At 36.3% G+C, this 13,523-nt stretch overlaps 1 protein-coding gene across 3 annotated transcripts; it reads left to right on the top strand.

Moving 5' to 3' along the window:
• The first annotated feature begins 2,293 nt into the window (after positions 1-2,293).
• On the top strand, positions 2,294-13,139 carry LOC107798970 (AP2-like ethylene-responsive transcription factor At2g41710). 3 transcript variants are annotated; one of them, XM_016622008.2, is made up of 11 exons: positions 2,294-2,405; positions 7,048-7,094; positions 8,568-8,814; positions 9,974-10,056; positions 10,217-10,225; positions 10,306-10,394; positions 10,671-10,744; positions 10,817-10,867; positions 11,070-11,131; positions 11,251-11,873; positions 12,907-13,139. In XM_016622008.2, the coding sequence occupies exons 3-11, from the start codon at positions 8,582-8,584 to the stop codon at positions 12,958-12,960; spliced, it is 1,278 nt and encodes a 425-aa protein (XP_016477494.2). In that variant the 5' UTR covers positions 2,294-2,405; positions 7,048-7,094; positions 8,568-8,581; the 3' UTR covers positions 12,961-13,139. The 3 variants fall into 3 exon arrangements, with proteins under 3 accessions (XP_016477494.2, XP_075105484.1, XP_075105482.1); XM_075249383.1 differs by lacking the exons at positions 2,294-2,405; positions 7,048-7,094 and adding an exon at positions 7,180-7,198; XM_075249381.1 differs by lacking the exons at positions 2,294-2,405; positions 7,048-7,094 and adding an exon at positions 7,204-7,320.
• Positions 13,140-13,523: the final 384 nt, after the last annotated feature.

The following is a 13,523-nucleotide window of genomic DNA, read 5'->3' as shown; positions in this document are numbered from 1 at the left end:
TATTGAAAGTTGTTTTAAAAGGGTTTTACTGAAACTGAGCTAGATTTACGAAGAAAACGATTTCTGTACTGTTTTGAAAATGTACTGCATTTGATGTAGCGTTATGCTATGTTTTTTGTGTTTTCTTACTGCTCAGCTTTCATTTACTTTTATTACTTACTGAGTTGGCGTACTCACATTACTCCCTACACCTTGTGTGCAGATCCATGTATTTCTGAACCCGGTAGCGGGTGTTGATTGCTCAGTGGCAGAGTCAGTGGAGTTAGCAAGGTAGCTACCCGGCGTTTACAGCCCTACTCTTCTCCCTCTTGTCTTCCTTAAATTGTATTTAGCACATTTTTGGACTCTTCTTTATATTCAGACCTTAGTAGATGCTCGTACTTGTGACACCCCGATGTCGGGCTTGTGTATTTATTCCGCATTGTTCATTTAGACTTACATTATGAGATATTTGATTAATTAAAGGCTTAAAATGATTGTTATTGATTAAGTGGTTAATTTGGGAGTTGTGTCGGCTGGCCTAGTTTCATGATAGGTGACATCACGACCGGGCCGGTTTTAGGGTCGTGACATATAACTAAGTATAATTAAAAATAAATAAAAATATTAAGTAATAAATAAAATATGAGAAATTATGTAGAAATACGTGAATTAAAGGTTAGGAAATAAGAAATAAGAAAATAAAAGATAAATAAGGTAAAAAGATTAATATTTGACAAAAGAGATTTTTAAAAGTTAAAATAAAAATAAATTAAAAGAATAAAAAGTAAATTAAATAAAAAGGAAAGAGATTCAAAAAATAATCTTGTAATTAATCATGTAATTACCAATAATTCTCAGTCCTTCTTTGATAATTAAAGACTGTAATTATATCCTCTCAATTATGCTTAATTATTGGTCAGACAAATATGTTAAAATTGTGTAATTACACTCAATTCTAACTACAGTGTAACTTTGTCTAAGAGTATCATGGTGTATGATGTTCGTTGATGATATAATTCTGATTGATGAGACGAGAGTTGGCATTAATGAGAGATTGGAGGTATGGAGGCAGGTCCTGGAGTCTAAAGGTTTCAAGTTGAGTAGGACTAAGACGGAATATTTGGAGTGCAAGTTCAGCGATGTGTCGGGGAAAGCGGACGTGGAGGTGAGACTTGATTCGCAAGTCATCCCTAAGAGAGAGAGTTTCAAGTACCTAGGGTATACTATCCAGGGAGACAGGGAGATCGACGAAAATGTCATGCACCGTATCGGAGTGGGGTGGATGAAATGGAGGTTAGCGTCTGGAGTCCTATGTGACAAGAAGGTGCTACTGAAACTTAAAGGTAAGTTCTATAGAGCAGTAGTTAGACCGGCCATGTTGTATGGGGTTGAGTGTTGGTCAGTCAAGAAATCTCATATCCAGAAGATGAAAGTAGCCAAAATGAGGATGTTGCGATGGATGTGCAGGCACACTAGGATGGATAAGATTAGGAATGAAGATATTCGGGAGAAGGTGGCGTGGCTCCTATGGACGACAAGATGCGGGAAGCGAGGCTTAGATGGTTAGGGCACGTGCGGAGGAGGAGCCTAGATGTCCTAGTTAGGAGGCGTGAACGGTTGGCTTTGACAGGTACAAGAAAATGTAGAGGGCGGCCTAAGAAGTATTGGGGCGAGGTAATCAGGCAGGGCATGACGCAACTTCAGATTTTCGAGGACATGGCCCTGGATAGAGATATGTGTAGGTCGAGCATTAGGGTTGTAGGTTAGGGGGTAGTTGAGCGTTTTTTCCTCGTTGTTCTGGCTAGTCTGATAGTGTTTTGTATAGGACTGCTAGCGATTTTTGTTTCATCACACTTTTTTTTTCAATTTTTATTATTATCATAATTATTGTCCTTCCACTTAGTTGTTGTCTCTTACGATGCTGATATTATTTGTCTGATTTATGTTATTATTGCACATGTTTTATTTTTGAGCCGAATGTCTCTCGGAAACAGTCTCTCTAGAGGTAAGGTATGTGTAAGCTCTTCCTTCCTAGACTCAACCGGTGAAATTATTATTGGGTTGTTGTGCGTTTGTCTAAGAGTATCGAGTGTGTGCCTCGACAGGAGGCAGGAGGTGGAATCATTTTAGACAAGTGTCCCTGACGTGCACATGGTCAGTCTCATGACTGCGACAGTTTGAAAGAAAGGGAAATGCCTATATTACCCTTAATTGTAACATAACCGTTTGAACCTGTCCACTTCTACTCTTCTGGATCTTCCAATCAAAACTGAGGATATTATTGTCTTTCAGACTCACCTTCTCCTCCCATTACACTTTCTGGTGAAAATCAAACTGCTCCACTATAGTACACCAGCAGCCCCTTTGCCGGCCCCTACACATTCTCTCTCTATCTCTCTCTGCTTCAAATGGTACTCTGATTAATGCTGCTCGGTGGGCCGGGCCTGAACCGGACCGGACCGGGCCCGCGGTCCTAACGGGCCTGGTGGGCCTGGTGGGCCGGTCCTGGGTGGGCCGGTCTTGGTGGGCCTCTGAGCCCGTCACGGGCTGGTCTCCATGGTTGAGCCCACGAGCCCGGGACCGTTTGGCCCGGGACCGGCAGGCGGGCCTGGGCCGGTCCTGGCGGGCCTGGCGGGCCCAACGGCTATTTTAAAAAAAAAAAAAAAAAAAAAAAAAAAATCAAACGGCCATATTTAAAATCTAGCCGTTTGGGCTGAAAATATGACCGTTTTTTAAGTTAAAAAAATGGCCATTTGGCCCCCAAACTTTATTTTAACCCCAAACTTTATATAATTACACTTTTCCCCATTTCTCAACTATAAATACCCCCTCATTCTTTCATTTTTATTCACCAATTCATCAATATCTCTCAATATCTCTCAATCTCTCTCAATCTCTCTACTACAATTACTTAATTTATTGTTGAAATTTCGTGAAAAATTGTGAAGTTGTTGAATTGAAGTTTTCAAGTGTTCAACGATTTTCAATTTTCAAGAAGTTGTTCGGCAATCCGGTAAACTCGTTTCAACTCTTACGTTTTTATAATATATTTTTGTGTGGTTTAGTTTGCATAATTATAATTAATATGGCATTTACTTTGAAAAAAATGTTTGGTAAAGGAAAAGATAAAACCGGTGAAAGTAGTGGCCAACCAACTACCCTTCCCCCGGCTCCCCGACCTAGAAAAGATAAGCAAGTTGAAAGTAGTCGCCAACCTAGACGTCCTCCTCCTTCCGTAATTCTTGATAGTGATCACCCTTGTTTTCAATTTACCGATAGTGAATTTTATCATAATGTTGCACCAGGTGATAGATTAGATGATGAAATTATGAATGCTCTTTATCCTAATGAAACCATCTTAGAAAATAATGAGGAAAATGAGGATGATGATGAAACTCAAGCACCGGATTTAGATGATACACCTACTAGTCCTCTTAATAACCCAAGTGATGCACCGGTCGACCCACCTGTAGAAACTCCTACTTTTAATAGAGAACCTGCTAAACGCTTAGAAACATCATTAGTTTGGAATTTTTTTACTCAAGTAAGAGAAAAAAATAAGGCTAAGTGTAAAACTTGTGGGAAATTAATGTCGCATAAATATGTAGGAGACCGTAGCGGCACAGGTAGTTTGACTAGGCACATAAAAACACACCCTAGAGATAAGGCTAGATTTTTTCAAATGAAAGCGCATCTAGAGGGGACAAGTGTAGATTCTGCGATTAACCCTAGTACAGGTTCAAATCTAGTTCAACCAGGAATTAACACTGTCACTGGAGGTATTTTATATTACGATCCAAATAGAGATCGTGAAGAATTAGCAAAGATGATTACTGTTATGTGCTTACCTTATACTTTTGCTTCTAATCCTAATTGGGTTCATTATATTAGAAGAGTGTTTAATCCTACTTATAAAGGTTGGCCTCGCGCAACAGTTAAGAGTGATATTTATAAATTCAAACATGAATATGAACAATATTTGCGTTATTTATTTACTCATATACCTAATCGGATTTCTATTACTACTGATATTGGTAGAAGTGGTAATGATTGTGATTACCTAACTGTTACAAGTCATTGGATAGATGAAGAATGGATAATGCAAAAACGCATAATTGCATATAGAATAATTAATTCGCGTCACACAGGTAAATTTATAGCTAACACTGTTGCAGATATTTGTAGATATTTTTGCTTTAGCGATAAAATAATGGCAATTTCAATGGATAATGCTTCTAGTAACACCAGTGCTATAGGCATGCTTACAACAACACTAAATCCTGCATTTACTAATATTTTCCATGTTAGATGTATTTGTCATATTTATCATTTAATTGTCGGTGATGGTATGCGAATATTAAACATAGAAATTGAAAAGGTTAGAATGGCTCTTAATTGGCTTTTTTATTCAAACCGTAGAAGTAGACTTAGAGAGTATTTTAAAAAATGTGATGAATATGGCCTTAGAGAAAGAAAGGTTCCTAAACCTTGCCCGACTAGATGGAATTGTATGTACGAAAGTTTAGTAGTAGCATATGAATATAGAAACCCAATTAATGCAACGTTTAATTCTCGGGTAGGTGGTGAAGATGATGATGAAATGCTTACCACTCAAGATTGGACTAATGTTAAAATTCTTTTAGATTTTTTAGAACATTTTCAAATTGCAACAAATGCATTTTCTGGGCAATATTATCCTACTATTTCAAACTGTTTAGTTTATATTGCAGCACTATCTGATTTGTTTGTTGAATTTAGTGAGGGTGGGGATATTTATGAACTTGCTATAAATGAAATGAAACAAAAGTTTAAAAAATATTTTTTTCCTATCCCTCCTATTTATGGTCTTGCTGCAATGCTAAATCCTACAATGAAATTGGGAGGTCCTCATTTTTGGTATTCAAATATTTATAAGGCTTTAGATCTTTCAAATGAGGAAATTGCGACACTTGCAGATGCAAAAGCTTCAATTAAGATTAACGCTCAAACAGTTTATAATGCTTATCAACTTGCCTTAGAGCATGCTAGGCCAACTATTCCAACCCCTACTTCGTCTAGCTCACAATCCTCTAAAAGAGTTGCGGGCTTAAAAGCTCTTAAATCTTGGACGGAGTTCAGGGGGTCTCAAGGTGAAAATTATGATGAAACTTCACATCTAAATGAGCTTCAAGTTTATTTGTCTCAGGGACTTGAAAAGGAGAATCCAGACGGCTCTTTTGATCTTTTGGAATGGTGGAAGGCAAGGGAAAAACATTTTCCTGTTCTTGCAAGGATGGCTCGGGATATTTTATCAATTCAAGCTTCAACTGTTGCATCAGAGAGCGCTTTCAGTCAAGCAAGACTGCAAATAGGTGATCATAGAGCGTCTATGAGGGATAGCTTGGAAAAATCAGTATTGTTTAGAGATTGGATCCGCTCGGAAAGAAGAAACTTTGGAATTGCAGAAGCACAACCGGCGATAGATGAAGCTTATGAAGAAATGATAGCGGAACTTACGGAGGATTCGGCTTCGCCCGGAAGTGGTGATGAACAAGCTTCTTTTCCACCACCACCAACGCAACCTCCTCCGAACCTTGAAGGATTTATGAGATTTGTTAGAGATAATACATAGAATAATATGTAACTTGTATTTTGGCACATCTTCCTTAGTTTTTTTCCTTCTAATGGTGGTATTAGTACCTTGTTGTGCTCATTCCATTGGGGGAAGGATGACTAAGAAAGATATGTCATTTTTTGGTAATAAAATTTATTGCTTCTACCCATGAGCTTCTTTTCGCAATATTTCTTTGTCTATACTTAGAATTATTTATATGCTACAATATATACATAATATACAATATATATACTACAAGAAAATATATTTATAAGATACAATATATACATAAGATACAATATATATACTACAAGAAAATATATAAGAGAATATATATACATAAGATACAATATAATATACTACAAGAAAATATATTATGCTACAATATATACATAATATACAATATATATACTACAAGAAAATATATAAGAGAATATATATACATAAGATACAATATAATATACTACAAGAAAATATATTATGCTACAATATATACATAATATACAATATATATACTACAAGAAAATATATTTATAAGCTACAATATATACATAAGATACAATATATATACTACAAGAAAATATATAAGAGAATATATATACATAAGATACAATATAATATACTACAAGCAAATATATAAGAGAATATATATACATAAGATACAATATAATATACTACAAGCAAATATATTATGCTACAATATATACATAATATACAATATATATACTACAAGAAAATATATTTATAAGCTACAATATATACATAATATACAATATATATACTACAAGAAAATATATAAGAGAATATATATACATAAGATACAATATATATACTACAAGAAAATATATTATGCTACAATATATACATAATATACAATATATATACTACAAGAAAATATATAAGAGAATATATATACATAAGATACAATATAATATACTACAAGAAAATATATTATGCTACAATATATACATAATATACAATATATATACTACAAGAAAATATATTTATAAGCTACAATATATACATAAGATACAATATATATACTAAAAGAAAATATATAAGAGAATATATATACATAAGATACAATATAATATCAAGAAGTGATATTTATGCATGACAATTTAGTGTTTTACTATTGTTTTGTTATTTTCTTTTTCGTCAAGCACTTTAATAATTAGATATACATATATACTACATATTAATATAGCCATGATACTACAAGAAATTGTCTTTAAAAAAAAAAAAAAAACCCGCTAGGCCCGCGAAGCCCACGAGCCCGGCCCGTTAAGCACAGGACCATGTGGGCTTAGGCCCGTCACGGGCCGGTTCCACCCATTAGGCCCACGAAGACCGGGACCGCCAGGCCCGGGACCGCCAGAGCCCGGGACCACGAAGCCCGGGACCGCGAGGCCCGGCCCGTTAGGCCCACTAAGGCCCGGGCCCGGGACAAAATACAGCCCTAACTCTGATTATTAGATTTTCCAGCTTCGTTTAAGTTCTTTAGTTCTGTCTGCTTCAGGTATCTTCTACTATTTTTCTTTAACTTCGTTTCTTGTACTTGCATTTTGTACACTTGGTATCTTGAATTCAGTAATTTCTGCAGATAAAAAGGGCTTCTTTTAGGTTGATTTTATTTGGCTTTTTAATTCTGAAGATGGGGTCTGTTGTTCTTGATATATTGAGCTATAAGAAACTTCCTCAACTGTTTAAGCATTTTTCTTGAAAGAGGGATGGACAAAAGCTAGGTTTTTTCCCTTTTTTTGCTGCTTTATTCACTTATAGCCCAATATATTCTACTACTATTTAGCTAGCGTTTGGCCATAGATTCCAAATTTGTTTTGAAAAATCTGATTTGGGTGAAGTTTGGTTTGAAGATTAAAATGTGTTTGGACATACGTTTTCGAAACATATTTTCCAACTTTATTTTGAAAAAACATGTATATAATTCCCAAGTATTAGGATTTTGGCCAAAATCAGCAATTGGGGTGATTTTGGGGTTTGGGATTTTGCCAAAATGTGGGCAAAATTTATGGCCAAACATGAGTTTTGAAAATAAATCCCAAATTTATTTTGGCAAAACTCATGGCCAAACGGGGCCTTAGACTGTGTGGTGAGCTCCTTACAGGATTATACTATGTTTTAGCAGAAAGTTCAGTGACTGGATAAAATTATAGTAATGGTGTGGCATTTATTAGCATATGAAGCTTACCACTTTCGTGGATAACATATCTGAATAAATCTAGAGAGGCTTTGAGCTAAGAAAATTTGGTTACTTTTGATTTAACAAAAATAAGAAGTTAACCAAGTATATCCCTAATATACCTTATAATCAAGTGTAAGGACAGTTATAAATATATCGAAAGCATGATGAGTCGGAGCTCTGATCTCTTCTTAAATTATGAGTATATGTTTTTTTATAAATAAGGTTTCTCTTCTGAAACTTCAACATCCTTAATGATGGACTACTGGTAAGTTCAGCCCTTAAGTGTAATATTTTAGGCCTCCTTTTCTCCTTTTTGTTGTTTATAAGATTTCCGAGGATCATAGAGAATATGAAGGCAAAAATAAACGGATGCATTTCCCCTTCGTTGTTTGGTGGTGGCAAAAGCAGGGAGGAAACAAAAAAATTTACCCCTTCGATCTTATTTCAAGAAAAGAACTGAACATATGAGAAATTGGTTTCTAAACATTTTTAAATTAGCTTTTCTCTACACTAACCAAACAAGTGATAAAAAGTATAAGTTTCAAAATTTTGAAATTAGTTGTAAGTAGCTCTAAGGAAAATGAAATCTGAGCAAAAGCTGAAGTGAATTAAAAATGGATGCCCATTTCTGTCTTGCATCATCACTATGCAATTAATTAAACAAAAGTGGTGCTCGTTTATTATTTGCTGGGTATTGACAAAAGAGTGAAACTTCATCTAAATCTCTCAAGATTCTTGAATTATCATGTTGTTGTTTTGGTCAGTCCTTTATGTTATGTTCTTTTACAGGGACAGCTCTGCTTATGGCTTCCCCTTCCTCTGAGCCTACTGCCAAGCCTGAGGGTAGCAGTGGAAATGATGTCGGTGGTGGAGAAACATCAGAAGCTATGGGTTCTATAGGGACTGATCAGCTATTACTATATAGAGGACTGAAGAAAGCAAAGAAAGAGAGGGGTTGTACGGCCAAGGAGCGCATAAGCAAAATGCCCCCATGTACTGCAGGGAAGCGCAGCTCCATCTATCGGGGTGTCACTAGGTACGGGATGGAAAAAGGCAAATTGCAGATTTTATTGAAGTTTTCGAGTATCTTTGTGCAAATATGTTTTTTTATCTTTTGCTTATTTGCATAAGAATCTAGTTTCTCTACATTTAGCTTCTCTGAGTTCGCAGACCAAAATTGGGTTCTTTTATGGAGGTCTACCTATGAATCTTCTAACATAGCAGTGAGGGAAACACTTTTCAGCAGTTCAGTGCCCTATGAGAGACACCAGCATTAGTAAACGAATTAGAAAGCTTAGGATCTTGGATTTTGCATATTAGTGAATGAGCAACATCCCCATGGTAGCTTTCTTGACTTATACATGGCGATGAGCACATAGCTGTAAATAGGGAGGTGAAGTGTATTAGGACTCAAGAACCATGCCATGCATGACAGAAACATGTGTGCAAATGTCTATTGTCTACCAATGCAGCCTGCTTATAGATGATAAAATCGTTATATGATATTTGAATTTGCTTCTATATTCTAAATACACTTTTTGAAATGCTAAAGGAAGGGAAAAACTAAAAAAAACAGTAGAGGTGTTTGTAGAATTTTTTATTTGGTTTGAGAAAAAAATGAAAAAAGGGCAGCCCGGTGTACTAAGTTCCTAGGGTCCGGGGAAAGGCCGGACCACAAGGGTCTATTGTGCATTTCTGCTAGAGGCTGTTTCCACGGCTTGAACCCGTGACCTCCTGGTCACATGGCAACAACTTTATCAGCTATGCCAATGCTCCCCTTCTTTTTTGAGAAAAAAATGAAGTTGAAAAAATTTGGGATGAGAAAAGTTTCCTGCCCCATTTGAGTCCTTAGGTAAAGATAAAACAAAAAGGCTCATGGAATTTAGAATCATTCATTGGTTGTGTTTACATCTTGGTTTAGTATGTAGAAGGAATGAAGAATTTCCTCTTTATGACTTTTAATAAAATAGTTAGTGAGTAGCCATTGTATGGAAGATCAAGGCCTAAAGGTTTTGTCTCTTTTCTTGACCGGGTATTTTGTTTGTTCTATTTGTTAGAGTCAGATAAGATGGTATATGTGAACTCTCCTTCTGTCTTGGCTGTTTTTTTTTTTTTTGCGAGATATTGCTTGCCTCAAGAATTTTTCTTGTTTCTTGGAAAAATTTTGAACTATGTTTTTAATTTCATGGGACTAGGCATAGATGGACTGGCCGTTATGAAGCTCATCTTTGGGATAAAAGTACCTGGAATCAAAACCAAAATAAGAAAGGAAAGCAAGGTGTTTCTCTTTGTTTCTCTAGCAGATATTGTTGTTTCTATTGCTTGCTGATCAGAATTCAGCTCGATGCTTCAGTTTCTCGTGAAAATACTGATGTTTAGAAAGTGTTTATATTGCATGGACTTTGGGGCGTTTATTGCTGCTTGATCTGCATGGGCAGTTTACTTAGGTGAGTACCTTGATTTATCCTTTTCTTAGGTACGGCACAAAAAATGAGATTAAATTGTTTTGTAACAAAACTTCTTGTAGGAGCGTATGATGAGGAGGAGGCTGCAGCAAGAGCATATGATCTTGCTGCTTTGAAATATTGGGGTCCTGGAACTCTCATTAATTTCCCAGTAAGATGTTTGTTATTAGTTTGTTTCTCAGTTTATCAAGCAATACAAGCATCTTGCCCTGCCCCATTCCCCCTCCTCCTACCTGTCTCAAGGATGCAACTCCAATTCTTCCCTTGCTTTATTCTCTTAATTCCTGACTTATTTATATATTGGATCTGTTAAAGCTTTACTCTTGTGAAAGGACTAAGCGGAACCTTTACGAATGTTTCCTAGCTGTATCAGGTGATGTGCAATGAGTTTACTTTCATGTACTGAATGCACTGACTGTTTATGTAGGTGACAGATTACACAAGGGACCTTGAAGAGATGCAAAATGTCTCAAGAGAGGATTATCTTGCGTCATTAAGAAGGTAGGTATATTGTTTGCATATGCATGTGTTTGGAAGGGTATTTGCTGATTCCTCATAAACTCATTTTTGCAGAAAGAGCGGTGGTTTCTCCAGAGGGATCTCCAAATATCGTCCTCTATCCAGGTGTGCTAAGACAGACCATGTGTCTTTTTATATGGCTTCGTAAATTAAAAAATTATGTGACAAAGGACAAAATGCTGTTCAATTCTCCTGTCACATCCACATTTACTTATTTTCCCTGGTTCTTGATCTTCTTCATAAGGTTTTTTTAGATATATCATCATTAACAATGTCTCCTGTATTTTCTTCTCTGCATCCAATGTAGTCGATGGGATCTGCAATTTGGTCGTGTGCCTGGAGCTGATTACTTTAACAGCCTACAGTATGGTGAGTGCAGTTCTTGTCATACAAGAAGTTCGTATTACAACAGTAACTTTTAGACCACAGATTTAGTTAGCAAATCAAGTGCTGAAGTCAGCTCTTATAAATCCTTAAATTTCTCGAAGGTGATGATGCAACAGTCAACAATGAGTACATTGGTGGTTTCTGCATGGATAGAAAGATTGACTTGTCAAGTTACATCAAGTGGTGGGGAGGTAATAAAGCTCGTCAAACAGATTCCCATTTGAAAACGTCAGAGGAAACAAAGGTTGGTTGTCCTGAAGATATTGATAATGAGCTTAGGGCTTCAGAATTATCAATTCAGCAGACTGAACCATATGAGATGCCCCGTTTGGGTGTGTGCCAAGAAAGAAAGAATCATAAAAGCTCCGCACTGTCTGCTATGAGCATTTTGTCACAATCTGCAGCATACAAGAGTTTACAAGAGAAGGTTGCTAAAAAGAAAGAAAAAGTTGAGAATGATGAGAATGAAAACAAAAGCACTATCAACAGAGTCGACCGTGGGAAGACGATTGAGAAATCATGTCCTGATAGTGGAAGCGAGAGGCTTGGAGCTGCATTTCTAAACCCCGGGGGATCATCTATTAGCAGAAACTTGCACCCACTTACTCCACTCCTGTCGGCACCACTTCTCACTAACTACAACAACGTAGATCCCTTAACAGACCCTGTTCTTTGGACATCTCTTGTTCCTATTTTTCATACAGGTTCTTCACGCACTGCTGAGGTGGGTTTATCTCTTCATTGAAGCTTACTTTATCTTGTCTTGCATATTCTATATAGAAACATGGAAGAAAGATAAAAAAAAGTTAATAGAGTGGAATGTAATTTAAAATCATAGTGCTTTTTATATAAGAAATATGGAAGAAGGATAGAACTGTTAAACAATCTTGGTTGCCTAGGATGTATATATCCTAGTATCTGAAGCTCTCAAATAATGAGGTGACTAATAATCCAGCTTTGCATGCCCCCAGGGCTTAGTTCAAGCGGCAAAGGTCGAGGACTTGTGACTTAAGTCACAGGTTCAAGCCCTGTGTCATGCGGACTAAGCTTGGTTTTAAGTGGAGAAGGGTAGAGAGGCGAGCCCATTATCCCGTGTTTTGAAGGCCACAGTTGGTCCTAAGGGCTGACCCCGATGGATTTCTCGGTCATCAAAAAAATAATCCAGTTTTGACTTTTGCATGATACTATGTCAAATTTAAAATGTTGCTAGCTTAAATTTTGGACCGTTTTAAGTATTTTAACAGTGATAAAAATTCCAGCTAGGTGTATCCTATAATGGAACCTGCACTTAGCTAAACCTGCGCTCTAGTTTCCATGTCCAACGGCAATTTAAGTGGGAAAAAATGACTGTTGTTAAGATATACATAGAGTAGTAATATTAGTATTACTTTTGTCTTTGAAGAATGGATAGTTTTCAGTCAGTTGTACCTTGGCTTCCCCTTGATATGACTTGTCTGGACAATGGCCGTTAACAAGAGATCTTATTGAGTAGTTACTCTTGATCTTAGCTATACATCCTTTTACAAGCAGCATCAGTGGTACCTCACTTTTGAGATATACCCTTTTGTATGACTGCAATTCCCAGTTATGCTTATTTAAGTCTCCAAAAGTATCATCACAATGCAGAAAAGAATATCACAAGTTTTTACTGTTGAGTAGCATTTTTCGATGATTCCCTATAGATATATGTGCACAGATATGGCATTTTGAGATTGAAGGGACGTGTATCTCATAAACTGGGATTATTTTTCGTGCAGGTGCACAAGAGCGAAGCAACTTCAGATTATACTTTATTTCAGCAAGAAGATTAACTTCTGCCTCTACAAGTGAGATACACACAACACAACACAAAAATTTCCTGTACATGGATTTTACTCACTATGGGCTTTTTATAATATCTTATTGGAAAACCAAACAGGATTGTGGTTTTACAAGTTTTAAAATAAGTCACTGGTTCCTTATTTCCATGGTGGTTATTATATTATTAAAAGAGTCTAGAGTTTTCCACAAGAATGATTAGAATTTTGTTGTGGCCCTTATTGGTTCTAGTTTGACCATTATATTTCCTACCCACTCTCTAACAAAATAGTTTCTTTCCCCTTTGTTTCTACACTTTATATATGTATTCTCAAAATTGAAATTAATTAACTTGACTGAAATCTGAAGTTGAGTTTCCAAGTATGGTGATTGCTTGTTCATTTTTCTATATAAAATATAAGAAGCTAGCTGCTTGTAATGCCTCAAATTGAAATGCTTGGACTATAAAATGATACCAGTAAGACAGGGTAACTACTACCAAGGGGTGGGTGAGAATTGAGATGGTCGGGATCTTTCTATCCTTAAACAAAGGTTTCCAGTTTGAGACCTAAGAATG

Source organism: Nicotiana tabacum, chromosome 3, assembly GCF_000715075.1.
Source record: "Nicotiana tabacum cultivar K326 chromosome 3, ASM71507v2, whole genome shotgun sequence".
In the NCBI taxonomy this organism is placed as follows: Eukaryota; Viridiplantae; Streptophyta; class Magnoliopsida; order Solanales; family Solanaceae; genus Nicotiana; species Nicotiana tabacum.
This window is presented reverse-complemented; position numbering and strand designations above follow the sequence as displayed.

Coding starts and splice junctions, on each gene's coding strand:
- LOC107798970 (XM_016622008.2), top strand. CDS start 8,582: ATGGCTTCCCCTTCCTCTGAGCCTACTGCCAAGCCTGAGGGTAGCAGT. Junction 11,132..11,250: donor CTTTAACAGCCTACAGTATG/GTGAGTGCAGTT, acceptor AATTTCTCGAAG/GTGATGATGCAACAGTCAAC. Junction 11,874..12,906: donor GTTCTTCACGCACTGCTGAG/GTGGGTTTATCT, acceptor TTTTTCGTGCAG/GTGCACAAGAGCGAAGCAAC.